Here is a 12500-nt window from a genome sequence, read left to right as displayed (position 1 = left end):
GGAAACGCAAAGAGAAGAGAAGAATTGAATTGGAAGTGATGCAGTTGTTTGAAAAAAAAGGGGATCAAGTGGCTCGAAAACAAAGAGAAAAGGGAGAAAATAAAGATGGAAATGGAGAAGGATAAGCCAAAAGTGGAAAAGGTGAGGGTAAAGATCAATAGATCCTCCTCAAATACGCAGGCAACAGTGAAGATGCCTCCACCTTACGAGAAATTAAAGGATATTGCAAAAGAATATCCACAGCTTCCAGTGATGACTCAAGATGGAAGATACAAAATTGAAGACGAAAATTAACAAGTAATAGAGACTGGTAAAGCTACAACAACTGTAACAATGTATCCAAAACTCAGAAACAAGAAGAAGAAGAAGATGAAGTCAAGCTTGAAAACCCTTGAACAAAAACTCAGAAAATTGTCCACCAAAAATGACAAAAGTGATGAAGAAGAAGGAGCAGCGAATGGATACGATCCAGCTGTGAAGAGAGTTTTGGCTGCCGCGGAGAAGAAAGGAAAGAAGTCATTAAAGGTGACATGCAAAACACAAAAGGAGAACAATGACACTGAAACAGAGGACAGCGATGAAGAGTCAGAAGATGGAACAGATTCAAATAAGGAGACTCAAGATCAGAGTGATGATTCTGATTCAACATCCTGGAGAAATGCGGAGAACAGACCGAAAGCATCTAGTAAACATCGATTTTCATTCTCAGAGCTTTCGCATTATGAACTGCGTGACAGAACAGTGACAAAGGGAATAAACCAGAAGATGTGCCCAATACTAATAAAAGGACAAAATTTGGAATACAAACCATGGAAAAATGTCGATATGTCGGATTTGATGGAAAAGCTGCCCATACTTCAAGATGGGGCACACCCCTGGATAGCTAAACTGGAGGAGATGCTAGTGGGGACACAAGCTGCAATGGGAGATATGAAGAAACTACTAGCAACTATTCTTGGCATGGCAGGGATGCAAGAAGTCTTGACAAAAGCAGGACTGAACCAATATGCGAATACAGCAGTGTACGACGCAGAGCTGTTCGTTGCTTGTAAGGGAGCCATTTGTAGAGCAATGTGTGAGATGTTTCCAACAAACGTTCATCCAGACAATATCATTCTTCAATCGCTTGGATAGGAGGAGAATCCAAGAGCATACGTATCAAAAGCTCATCAGGTGTGGGGAAATGTTACTGGCAACAACCCAGAGGCGAACCCAATGGAACAGTCCATTTTGCGAGCTAAAATTCAGAAAGGCTTGCCGGCACCAGTAAGAAGGAAATTGGAAAAAGTGGTTGGCCTTGGAAGCATGACAATTAGTGTTTATTCAGACCACATAGCTCATCACGTGGAGCTATATCGGAAAAAGGTACAAGACCAAGAGGTGATGGAAAAGCTAGATCAAGTGCATTTGGTTGACACTAAGAAGAAAGAAAAGAGACAAGCGATGGTGATACAAAATCATCCTCAAGTGAACCAGCCATTGCCTCAAACACAACCAAACCAGGTTCAGAATCTGCCACCACAGACAGGGTCATGGGGACCACAGACAGGGTCATGGGGACCACAGACAGGGTCATGGGGACCACAGACAGGGTCATGGGGACCACAGACTGTCTTCACCAAACCAGCCTTTAACCAGCAACAAACCTGGGGAGATAGAGGCAGAGAAAACTACAACAGAGGTAATTTCAATAAAGGAAACCCGAAGAGATCTTCAGCAGAATGTTACAATTGCGGACGGCTTGGTCATTACTCCCGTGAGTGCAGGAAAGAAAGAGGAAGCTTCAGAGGAGAATGCAGAGGAGGTTTCAGAAGCGGGTTCGTAGGAAGATACAACGGACCAGCCATACGACAGAGAGGCCCGGTAAACCCTTACAGGGGCCTGGGGTCTGGGGTTTAACAGATGCCCTGAAGATCCGAGAGGAAGATCAAGGATTCTATGAAGCCCCGCCAACTGTTGCCGTGTACGGCAAGCCTGGGCCGTGCGCTCTAGAGCCTCCAGGGCGGCCGGGCCAAATAGTTCTCCGGGAAGAACTGGAACACCCCTCAAGGTCTTCCTACTGGCCTCAGAGAGCGGAGACTGTGCCAGCCATACTTGGCAGCGAGCTTGCACTAATGTAGAGAGCAGTCGCCCTAGTTCCCTTGACATGAGGGCAAAAGCCTGCAAGGAGGCATCAACCAGCCCATGTGTTGGTTGGTCCACTGGCACCGTCTCAAGGGAAACCGACAGGCCAAGCCTTAAATGAGACAACGAGTTCCCAATGCGACCCATACGAGCTCCCATGTCGTACGCCTTACAAAGAAGGTCGTCTGTAACCCGGCACTGTGGTCGTGGACACCGGGCATTAGTCCGTAAAGTCTCCTCTGGGCGGACGATGAGGGAGGCAATAGCCGGCTCCACTGCCGGCATATGTCCCAGGCCAAGCTTCTGAGGATCCTGCATCAGTGCCAAAACCCTGCCATCAGAAGTAGGCCTCGAAAATGCCTTTGGGTCTGTCCAACAGGCATGCAGTTCCTTAATGTACTCCTCCGAGGGAGGAACTGCAAAGTGGGACGCTGCAGCCTGGCGCCGAAAGAAGGCGCTCGAGGGTGCCGCCTCATCCCGCGGAACATCCAGCTTTAAGCGGGAAAGTGCCGTCCGCAAAGCCGCTGTGACAGTGTCATCACTGTCGGCCTGAGAGCCGGCAGAGGCCAGTGAGCCAGATTCTGAAACTCTGGAGCTCAGAAGGTCAGACTCCAGCTGAAACTGCGTGTCTGAAGCAGCCACAGATATGACGTCATCATATACTGAGGCTGTGCCATGCCCCTCATGCCGTTGTGCCACCACACGACTGGCATCAGTCTGGAGAGTCTGGATAACTGCCCGCATTTGGGCCAGTTCAGATGTCAGCGTGCTCACCTGAGCCGCTAACTTCCCGGGGCCCTTCTTTTTCTTAAATGGGGGGCCGCCTTGAGTAGCCGTGGACGGCCGCTTGAGGCCCCCAGTCTGGCCAGCCGGAGGCGCCACAAACAACCAGTCTGAAGCGTCCTCGAAAGCCGCCAAGCGCGTCACGCGCACAGACCGGGGCATAACCGAACAGTTGGAGCAGGCATCATCGGAGAGTGCCTCCCGAAGATGATCCACTCCAAGACAAGCAGGGCAGAGATCATGCCCATCGTCAGGCTGCAGCGGCGCCAGACATGACCGGCAGCACAGGGATTCCAGCATGATAAGACCGGAGCCAATAGAGTCGGGTCGAGCGGAACGCCACTAGCGACTCTAAGATGTAAAACCTCTTACGGGCACAGCGGGGTCAGGTCGAGCAGGGAACGCCACTAATGACCCGCTATGTGAATGAGACGCGCGGGATCAGACTGAGCTGAGCACGCCACTAATGACCCAATGTAAACACTAAACCAGCTACATGTAACCACCAGGTCGAGCCGAAAACGCCACCGCTGGTGTGTAACTGGCTGAAAACAAAGCAGTTCAAAACTAATGACCCGAACACGGCTATAGTTAGAACTTAGAGCCGCGCGGCTGTATCAGTAAACCAAACAACCGGCTTTAGCACGGATAAACACAGAACCGGGTGCAATTGTACGGTTCAAATTCAACAAAAAACTACCGAGCGCACGGCTACGGCAAAATGCATTAAAGGGGTACTTACCAGTCGTAGAAAACAACGTAAATATACCTCCTATTGCAACAGGTCCGACACGCTTGTGCAGCCCCAGGAGGGCGAGCGAACTCGCTGCACCGACTGTACCACAGTCACAGGGCTAACAGGCTACTCACGTGAGCCACCGGGGGGTCAAAGGTGACTTTTTTGTTATTAATTCTCGACCTGTGTATGCGCAAGGATGATCATCCAGTGCTTTATGCACCGCCTCTGGCGGTCATCCGGGATTCATAGAACCGTAGTTACAGTCGTAACTTTCGTTATCATTCATGGTGATGGTTCCTTAAAGGGGATGCATGCACATGATCATGAATGATGGTTAGCCTATCACTCACATAGAAGGAGTGTTGTGGTTTAAGCGAGGAGTACATTACAGTACATTACAGTACATTACAGTACATTTTTACATTTATTTTCTATTGTTTTTGTTGTATACATTCCATGGATTGTTTTACTTATTAAATTTGGTTAACCATTATATTATCACACTTATATATATATATATATATATTCTGTTCACATAAAAAATAAAATTACTTTTTAGAGGATGTTTTTACATGAAAAGATTGCAAGATACAAGATACTGTTCAGTTATTTTTGTTCCCAGGATGCTGCTGAAATGCTGTTAAAAGGACAATGGACATTGACAATAACTGGAGTGGACATTGAGAATATCAGAGGAGAACGCTGGAGCCAAACATCACAACATACCAACACCGTTGAAGACAACATAATCATCGCTGAGAGGAGCGGTGAAAAGAGTTATAATAGAATGATAAAAGGGTTAATTAAATGATTTGGTTAAATAAGTAAAGGGTTGATGAAATAAATTATACTCATGTGTTGATGTGTTGAGGTGTTGGTGATAATCCAGTGCTGATGTTTAGGTTGTGCGGCGACACGAATATCCTCACACAGTAGCGATTAAGGATTGATTCAATTGGATAATAACTTAAGATCGAAGACAAATTTACTCTTAAATTTAATAATAATCAATGAAGTGAGGCTGTTTAGGTCGTTAGGTAACACGATCAAGGACAGCCAGAAGGGGTGGTAGCCAAGATCGGTCAGAACAACTGACGGTTGGTGCCGCGAGAGAATTTTTCCTGCTAAACAAAAGTAAATATCAAAAAACAGGTTTTTGCTCTCGTTATCGCTGATCGTGTCTAATTAATTAATTTATCTGAGCTTAATCACTCAGAAAGGGAGGAATCTGAAGTGTATTAAAACTAGGTCCATGCAAAGTTAGGCCTCATTCTGAGACTGGCTTTTAGGAATATGTGTGTTTCTACCAAAATGTCTATTCCACGTGTTATGACCCCGAAGAGAGGTTTAACATATTTAAACGGACACGGAGACGAAGACAAGTTTAAACAAGTTTATTAGGTTTTCACCAAAAATAAATGCCAAATTTCGAACCCCCGTGCCCTAAAAATCACCCCAAAGTTATAAAAAGAAAGATGGACCTGGTGGGCCAGCCAAACAGAAATAAAATAGGAGCGACACCGGGCCAGCCCCGTAAAGGGCCGTCGAAGCCGGTGCCGACACCTCTACCTAAAGCACAAAAATAAGGACACACCAAACCCCCCTATCTAGCCCCAAACAAAAGCGAAAATGGGACTACCGGTCCCACCAGGGCAAACAAAACAGGTTAGTGCTATTGCTAGTGAGAGCCAGCTGGGAGCAGGCGAGCCGAGTGCGTCTACGAAGCGGGACCGTAGCGGGATGGGCGGAGCCGAGCTGAGAGAGAGAGATGAGCCCATCCGGTCGCCATTTAAAGGCTCCAGGGCGCGCACCCGCGGCCGGGAGCCAATCTAATAAAAAAAACTAAACAGATCATTAGACAAAAACTGAACAGACAAAATATTATTATAACCAATAGGGAGGAAAAGTGCCCAAACCTAACACCACGGAATGTAAGGGGCCCACATCTGATTAACTACCGAAATGGGAGATGTCTCCATTGGCTGCGAGGCCTTGAGATGCTCCATATACATCTGTGTCAACGTATGATCTCATTTCTGTAACTTCTCCCCTGGTTCTACCCAAATATGGATATTCTTTACATCTGATCTCTTATTGGCTAAACAGTTTGTACAAGGATGATGACATAGCTGTCAAGTTGCCGACACCTCTACTGGCTGGCCCACCAGGTCCATCTTTCTTTTTATAACTTTGGGGTGATTTTTAGGGCACGGGGGTTCGAAATTTGGCATTTATTATTTAGTGGTCTTTGTGCGGTTTCAGTATATAAGGCGATGTACGCCCGGAGACGGGCTGCTTTCTCACAATCTCGGAGGGGCCCAGACCATGTCTGTATTGATACTGTTTCTTCTGTATTAAACACCTTCGAAAAGTACAGAACAGTGTCCGCAACTTCTTCTTGTCACACACCACCCCATGGGAACGTCACTCAAGCCACATCACGTACAACTGGAGACACGACCGACTGAAGTTCGACTGGGAACAGGTCAGAATCTGATGATTTGATCGAGCGAACGCATTGCTGACATTCTCTCTGTCGAGAGAGCTGAGACGACAAGATATGCTGTGAATAGGCCTTATAAATAGGGCTTCTGGGTAATTAGAGGTGTGGTTAGAGAGTGGGGCGTGTTTACTAGTGGAGTATAGGTTGAGGCGTGGTCCCGCTCCTGAACCTCAGTTAGCGATTACATCTCCAACTCCATGTAGATAGAGGGGGAAAGGACAGATAACTTATAGGAAGTTTTAAAAAACACTCTTAATAGAAGAACTCTTATAAACAAAAACAAAAATTCATATTAACAAAACTCCTCTCATATCTTAATGGGGGGAAGAAAATAAAAATAAAGATACAATAAAAAAAAATAGCTGGCATAAGACAAATAATACTAATAATAATGGTAAAGTAAACACTCTTATTTACATCAGTTGTATGCACACGAATGACATTAATTGCACATGAATATGACGGTATTGCACATGTTCAGGACTAACAGTGTTTGTTGTAGAGTCTGACAGCAGCAGGAAGGAAAGACCTGCAAAACCTTTCCTTCACACAGCGAGGGTGGATCAGTCTGTCACTGAAGCTGCTCTCCAGAGCGGACAGAGTGTCCTGCAGGGGGCGACACTCATGGTCCAGCATAGATGTGAATCTAGCCAGGACCCTTCTGTCCCCCACCTTCTACACCGAGTCCAGAGCACAGCCCAGGACGGAGCTGGACTTCTTGATGACTCTGTCCAGCCTCTTCCTCTCCCTCTCTGTGATGCTGCTGCTCCAGCAGGCCACACCTACAGGAGCTGATGCCACCACAGAGTCGTAGAAGGTCTTCAGGAGTGGCCCTGTCACTCCAAAAGACCTGAGTCTCCTCAGGGGGTAGAGCCGACTCTGGCTCTTCCTGTACAGTGCGTCTGTGTTATGAGCCCAGTCCAGTTTGTGGTTCAGATGAACACCCAGGTACTTGTATGAGTCCACTCTCTCAATGTCCCTTCCCTGGATGTTCACTGGTGAGGGGGCAGTGGGGTGGCGTCTGCGGAAATCCACCACCATCTCCTTGGTCTTCCCCGCGTTGATGAGGAGGTGGTTCTGCTGACACCAGTCCACAAAGTCCTGCTCCAGTCCTCTGTACTTCGCATCGTCGTCGTCCGTGATGAGTCCGATGATGGCGGAGTCATCAGAGAACTTCTGCAGGACACAGCTGTCCGTGTCGTGTCTGAGGTCTGCAGTGTAGAGGGTGAAGAGAAAGGGCGCGAGGACAGTGCCCTGGGGCGCCCCCACACTGCAGGTCCGGATGTCAGACACACAGTCCCGGGCTCTCACAAAGTGGGGTCGGTCTGTGAGGTAGTCCAGGATCCACTCTGCCAGGTCATACTCCACACCAGCCGTCTCCAGCTTGTCCCTCAGGAGCAGCGGCTGGATGGTGTTGAAGGCGCTGGAGAGATCGTGGTTCAACATGGCTGACTTCCTGTTTATCATAGAGCGATGCTGTTTTACTCGTCAAAGGTCAGAGGTCAAAGGTCGCTCTATCACTGTCCCAAGTCAGGCCAAAGATTTTCATGTTTTCTCTTTTTTGCTCTACGTGGCACTGGTGCGTCGGGCGTTCTCACAACCTCCATTTTATTGGAGTTGGGGCCGAGCCAATGGCGTCTATGTCCCATGTGTGACTTTCATCAATGTTCAGGGTCAAAAATGCCCGAGTATGAACATAGCATTAGGAATGTGTTGTACCTTTTATTCGCAAAATATTATCAAAAACTAGATAATGTGCAATGGCTTCAAGTGTCTGCATTCTTGCGTAAAATTACTACATGTGTGTAGTAAAGACTTTATTCTTGTAAGGCTCGAGCCATGGAATGGAATGTTCATTCCTTTCGAGTCTATTGTTCTTCCCCTGGTTTCTTATTCCTATTATTCCTATTCTTCATGTTCAGACTCGGGCATTTTTGACCCTGAACATGGATGAAAGTCACACATGGGACATAGACGCCATCGGCGCCCCCAGAGCCGCGCCCCCAGGGGAAGAACAATAGACTCCAGCATTCCATGGAATGAACATTCCATTCCATGGCTCGAGCCTGACAAGAATAGTTATTATTTTTAATCTCTATTCTTTATTAAGAATATGAGAGGTTTTGTCTATAAGAGTTTTGTCTATAATAGTTTATATAATAGAGTTTTTCTATTCAGAGCATTTTTTTTTAAAGCTTCCTATAAGTTATCTGTTCTTTTACTTCTGTATCTTCTTGCGTTGCAACATCAAAATTTCCCTGTTGTGTGGACAAATAAAGGCTCTCTTATCTTATTAAAACATGGGGGACAGTTTCTTCTTTTCCACAGGGTTCACATTGGCCATTATGATGTTTTCCAGTCAAGAAGAGGTCCGATGCTAAGCCCCAGTCACAGTCTTGTTGTCAGGACAGATTGTTTATGAATATTCATCTTCAAAAATCAAGGAATTCTTTCAATAGCTTCTACATCAGGTGATCTAGAAAATCAAATCTAAGTTATTATAGTAAGTTTAGTCTCCAGGAATCACACAAACCTTTAACTTTTTCAATTTAACCCTTTATACATTATGAAGGAATATTTGTCTTTAATTGTAGTAGTTTTAGTCTCCGAATGTGACGGAGTAGGTGGAGCTCCACTCCGTCACATCCGGTGGGAAGAAAAATAGGTGGTGTGATGTCACTTCCTGTTATTGTTCTAGATTATTTTATTACGTTTTCTCCATAAATACCTGCTCGATTTGTGTAAAACTATCATTTTAGATAAAGTCAAAACTAGAACATCGTAAAAATCTGTCGCACTTTAATGTCATGTTTTTAAGAGGTTTTTATATCTATAATATCACCATAATCCAGCACTGAGACAAATGTAGCCTGGATCAACTTTTTATTTCTAAAGAAGACTGACAATCTGGCTTATTTCTTATAATTTTATTAACTGGACTGTACAAAATATGAAATACAAGCCAAATTCTGGTCATTCAAACACATCAAATATCAAACATTAAATCATATCTGAAGGAGCATTGCAAAAAACACAAATGTTCAAATCAAAGTATTTGTCACTTGTAACTTATATGGCGCCCTCTAGTGATGAACAAGTGCTACTCCGACGGCTCAAAACACAGTGTGAGGCCCCCTGGTGGTCAAAGAAACTACCACCAGCCTAATTTAACCAGAGAGAAGACATAAATGCGCGATGATCTCGTTTACTTGCATTTATATTTCTATTTCAGGTTGAAATGTCTTGATTTAAAAAACAGTCAATGAAATAAAATAAATCTTTTCTACCTCTTGGATGGGTCAAAACGTCTTGTTTTTCTAAAAAACAAAAACAGTGTCCAGATGACGAACCCATTTATGATAAAACATGAACATTAGCAGGTGTTTGATATGAAAACACGTGCATCTGATAAGACTAAGGCTTTTCAACTGTGTGGACTCTCATGTGTGATATTAAGCCTCTTAACCGGGAAAATGCCTTCTCACAAACATCACAGCTGTAAGGTTTTTCTCCAGTGTGGATTCTCATGTGTCTTACTAAGCTGCTCGAGTCTGAAAATGCCTTATCACAAACATCACAGCTGTAAGGTTTTTCTCCAGTGTGGATTCTGGAGTGTTTTCTGAGAGTACCTGCTGAAGAAAAACAGTTTCCACACTGGTCACACTCATATGGTTTTTCTCCTGTGTGGGTTCTGTAGTGAATCAAGAGGTCACGTGATGTTCCGAAAGTCTTTTCACACTGGTCACACTTAAAAAGCTTCTCTCCAGTGTGGACTCTCATGTGTGTTATTAAGCTGTTTGACTGGGAAAATGCCTTCTCACAAACATCACAGCTGTAAGGTTTTTCTCCAGTGTGGACTCTCTTGTGTGTTACTAAGCCGCTTGACCGGACAAATGCCTTTTCACAAACATCACAGCTGTAAGGTTTTTCTCCAGTGTGGATTCTGGTGTGTTTTTTGAGAGCACCTGCTGTAGAAAAACAGTTTCCACACTGGTCACACTCATATGGTTTTTCTCCTGTGTGGGTTCTGTAGTGAATCAAGAGGTCACGTGATGTTCCAAAAGCCTTTTCACACTGGTCACACTCAAAATGCTTCTCTCCAGTGTGGACTCTCATGTGTGTTACTAAGCTGCTCGAGTTTGAAAATGCCCTCTCACACACATCACAGCTGTATGGTTTCTCTCCAGTGTGGATTCTCATGTGTGATATTAAGCCGCTTAACCGGGAAAACACCTTCTCACAAACATCACAGCTGTAAGGTTTCTCTCCAGTGTGGATTCTCATGTGTGTTATTAAGCCGCTTAACTGGGAAAATGCCTTCTCACAAACATCACAACTGTAAGGTTTTTCTCCAGTGTGGATTCTCATGTGTGATATTAAGCTGCTGGATTGGGAAAATGCCTTTTCACAAATATTACAGCTGTAAGGTTTTTCTCCTGTGTGGACTCTGTAGTGGTTTTTGAGAGTGCTTGAATCAGAAAAACTATTTCCACACTGGTCACACTCGTAAGGTTTTTCTACAGCGTTGATTCTGGTGTGGATCTTGAGATGACTTGCTTGAAAAAAACCTTTCCCACACTGGTCACACTTGTATGGTTTTTCTCCTGTGTGAGTTCTGGGGTGTGTCTTGAGTGCAGAAGGAGACCTCCATGTCTTTCCACACTGGTCACAGGTGAACCCCATTCTTCGGATTTACTGTTAGATCTGCCATGAACACAGAAAAAGAAGATGTAAAGTAATGATAGTGTTAAATAAAGAACTTACACTTTTGTCATTTCCTCATCACTGTTGAGCGTGGTGTTGTTATGGAAAAAATAATTTTCACAAGCTTCTGTGAGTTATGAAATGAACAGGATTTGACTGTTTCTATAAGAATGTGGACAGTGTAACAGGCTCTGGCTTTGGGTGAGGACCGACAGCATCAAACCAGTCTGACCAGAGCTCTGTCATTCAAACATGTTTACATTCAACATTTTGGCAAAAAGATGTTACAACATCACTGAACATACAGTGAAATACTTAAATGTGTTTGTGTGAATGAGGGTCAAGTCAGACAGTCATGTTTGATTTTTTGTAATTTACAATCCGAGTACTTTTTTCCCCTGAGTACTTTTTTTCTCTGGGGACAAGGTGTGTCCGGACCGTCCTTGTCCCTGTCCGCTCAAACAATTTATACATTTTCATATGAAAGTTGAGGCCTTCTCTCAGTATTCTTCCATTCGCTGTTCCATCGCAGAGACATGTCCTTGGGCCTGGGTCTGCAGCTTTGTCCTTATCTAGGAATGTGGTGAGTGTGAGGCCAGTTTCAGCACAACTTAGAGTGACTAAAATAATACAATCTAAAGTTAATGTAGTTGGAATTAAATTTTTATATCAAAGTGCAGTTTTAATACAATTAAGTAAAGTTATGATTTCCTTCATTGTTAATGAGCATTTAATATTGTAATGCATTAATATACCTGTAGGAGACAGTTTAGTGTGCGTGTGCGTGTAGAGTTTGGTTCTGGGTAGCCGTAATTTTTGTTGACCGCTTCCGTTTCGCCTTTTGATTTTGGTTTCCTTTTTTCATCAACTCACTTCATCAATGCAATATTCATAACTCTGTATTCACAGCCGCTTATGTTCCGCTGTTACCGTCGCACCATTAAATCACCTTAAACGCAATACGGATCCAGCAGTCATGCGCTACTCTTAAGTCACGCGCTACTCTTAAGCCCAGCCTATAAGCGAACTAAGCAGCCGCGTAGGGCCCCGAGGCGTTAATAGGGCCCCCAATCTGGCAACCCGTCTTATGCGAAGTGCAAGCGCAGCGTGCTCCACTAGTGTAGTAGCGCTGCTGGCGCGGCAGCGCACACAGCGGTAACATATAACGCACAAAGCGCATTTATTTGTAATGACAATCTGGCAACCAAGACACCAAACCTGCGCTGATTGGTCAACGTCATTGTGCGCGAGGAGAACGAGAGCAAAACATAAACACAACAGAACGTGGTCATCAGAAGAATATATCTCCTGGTGCCGAAAAATGAAAGAAGAAACTTCTTGACGATGTAAAGAAACTGCAAACTCAACAACACTTTCCAGGTATTGAACTTCTCTTACAAAAAGACGGTTAATGCTGCTGTTTGAAACAACACGAGTCTGTCACGTTAGTTCGCTCAGACTGGAGGCGACGAGAGCTCTGCCCCGCGCATAATATGTGTCTGAATGAAAGATAATAAGCTTCACATTGACACCAGCCCGTGTCAGCTGCAGGTGAGGCCGGTGAGGGGCCTCTATGCCCCGGGTCACTAAGAGGCGGAGATCCGGTCCATACGAGCGCCGTCTCGTCCAGAACCTCTGACGTGAGAC

General features: G+C 44.9%; 1 protein-coding gene across 1 annotated transcript in view; it reads right to left on the bottom strand.

The window, feature by feature from the left end:
• Positions 1 to 10839, bottom strand: part of LOC140359988 (uncharacterized) — a 19711-nt gene extending 8872 nt beyond the window's left edge. The window contains exon 1 of the mRNA XM_072445279.1: positions 9616 to 10839. Coding sequence (XP_072301380.1) covers positions 9616 to 10832 — 1217 coding nt within the window. The 5' untranslated portion in view covers positions 10833 to 10839. The remainder of the gene's footprint in view (positions 1 to 9615) is intronic.
• Positions 10840 to 12500: the final 1661 nt, after the last annotated feature.

Source organism: Eucyclogobius newberryi, unplaced genomic scaffold (assembly GCF_026437365.1).
Source record: "Eucyclogobius newberryi isolate DKJ021-1_F unplaced genomic scaffold, fEucNew1.0.hap1 SCAF_14, whole genome shotgun sequence".
Taxonomy (NCBI): Eukaryota; Metazoa; Chordata; class Actinopteri; order Gobiiformes; family Gobiidae; genus Eucyclogobius; species Eucyclogobius newberryi.
This window is presented reverse-complemented; position numbering and strand designations above follow the sequence as displayed.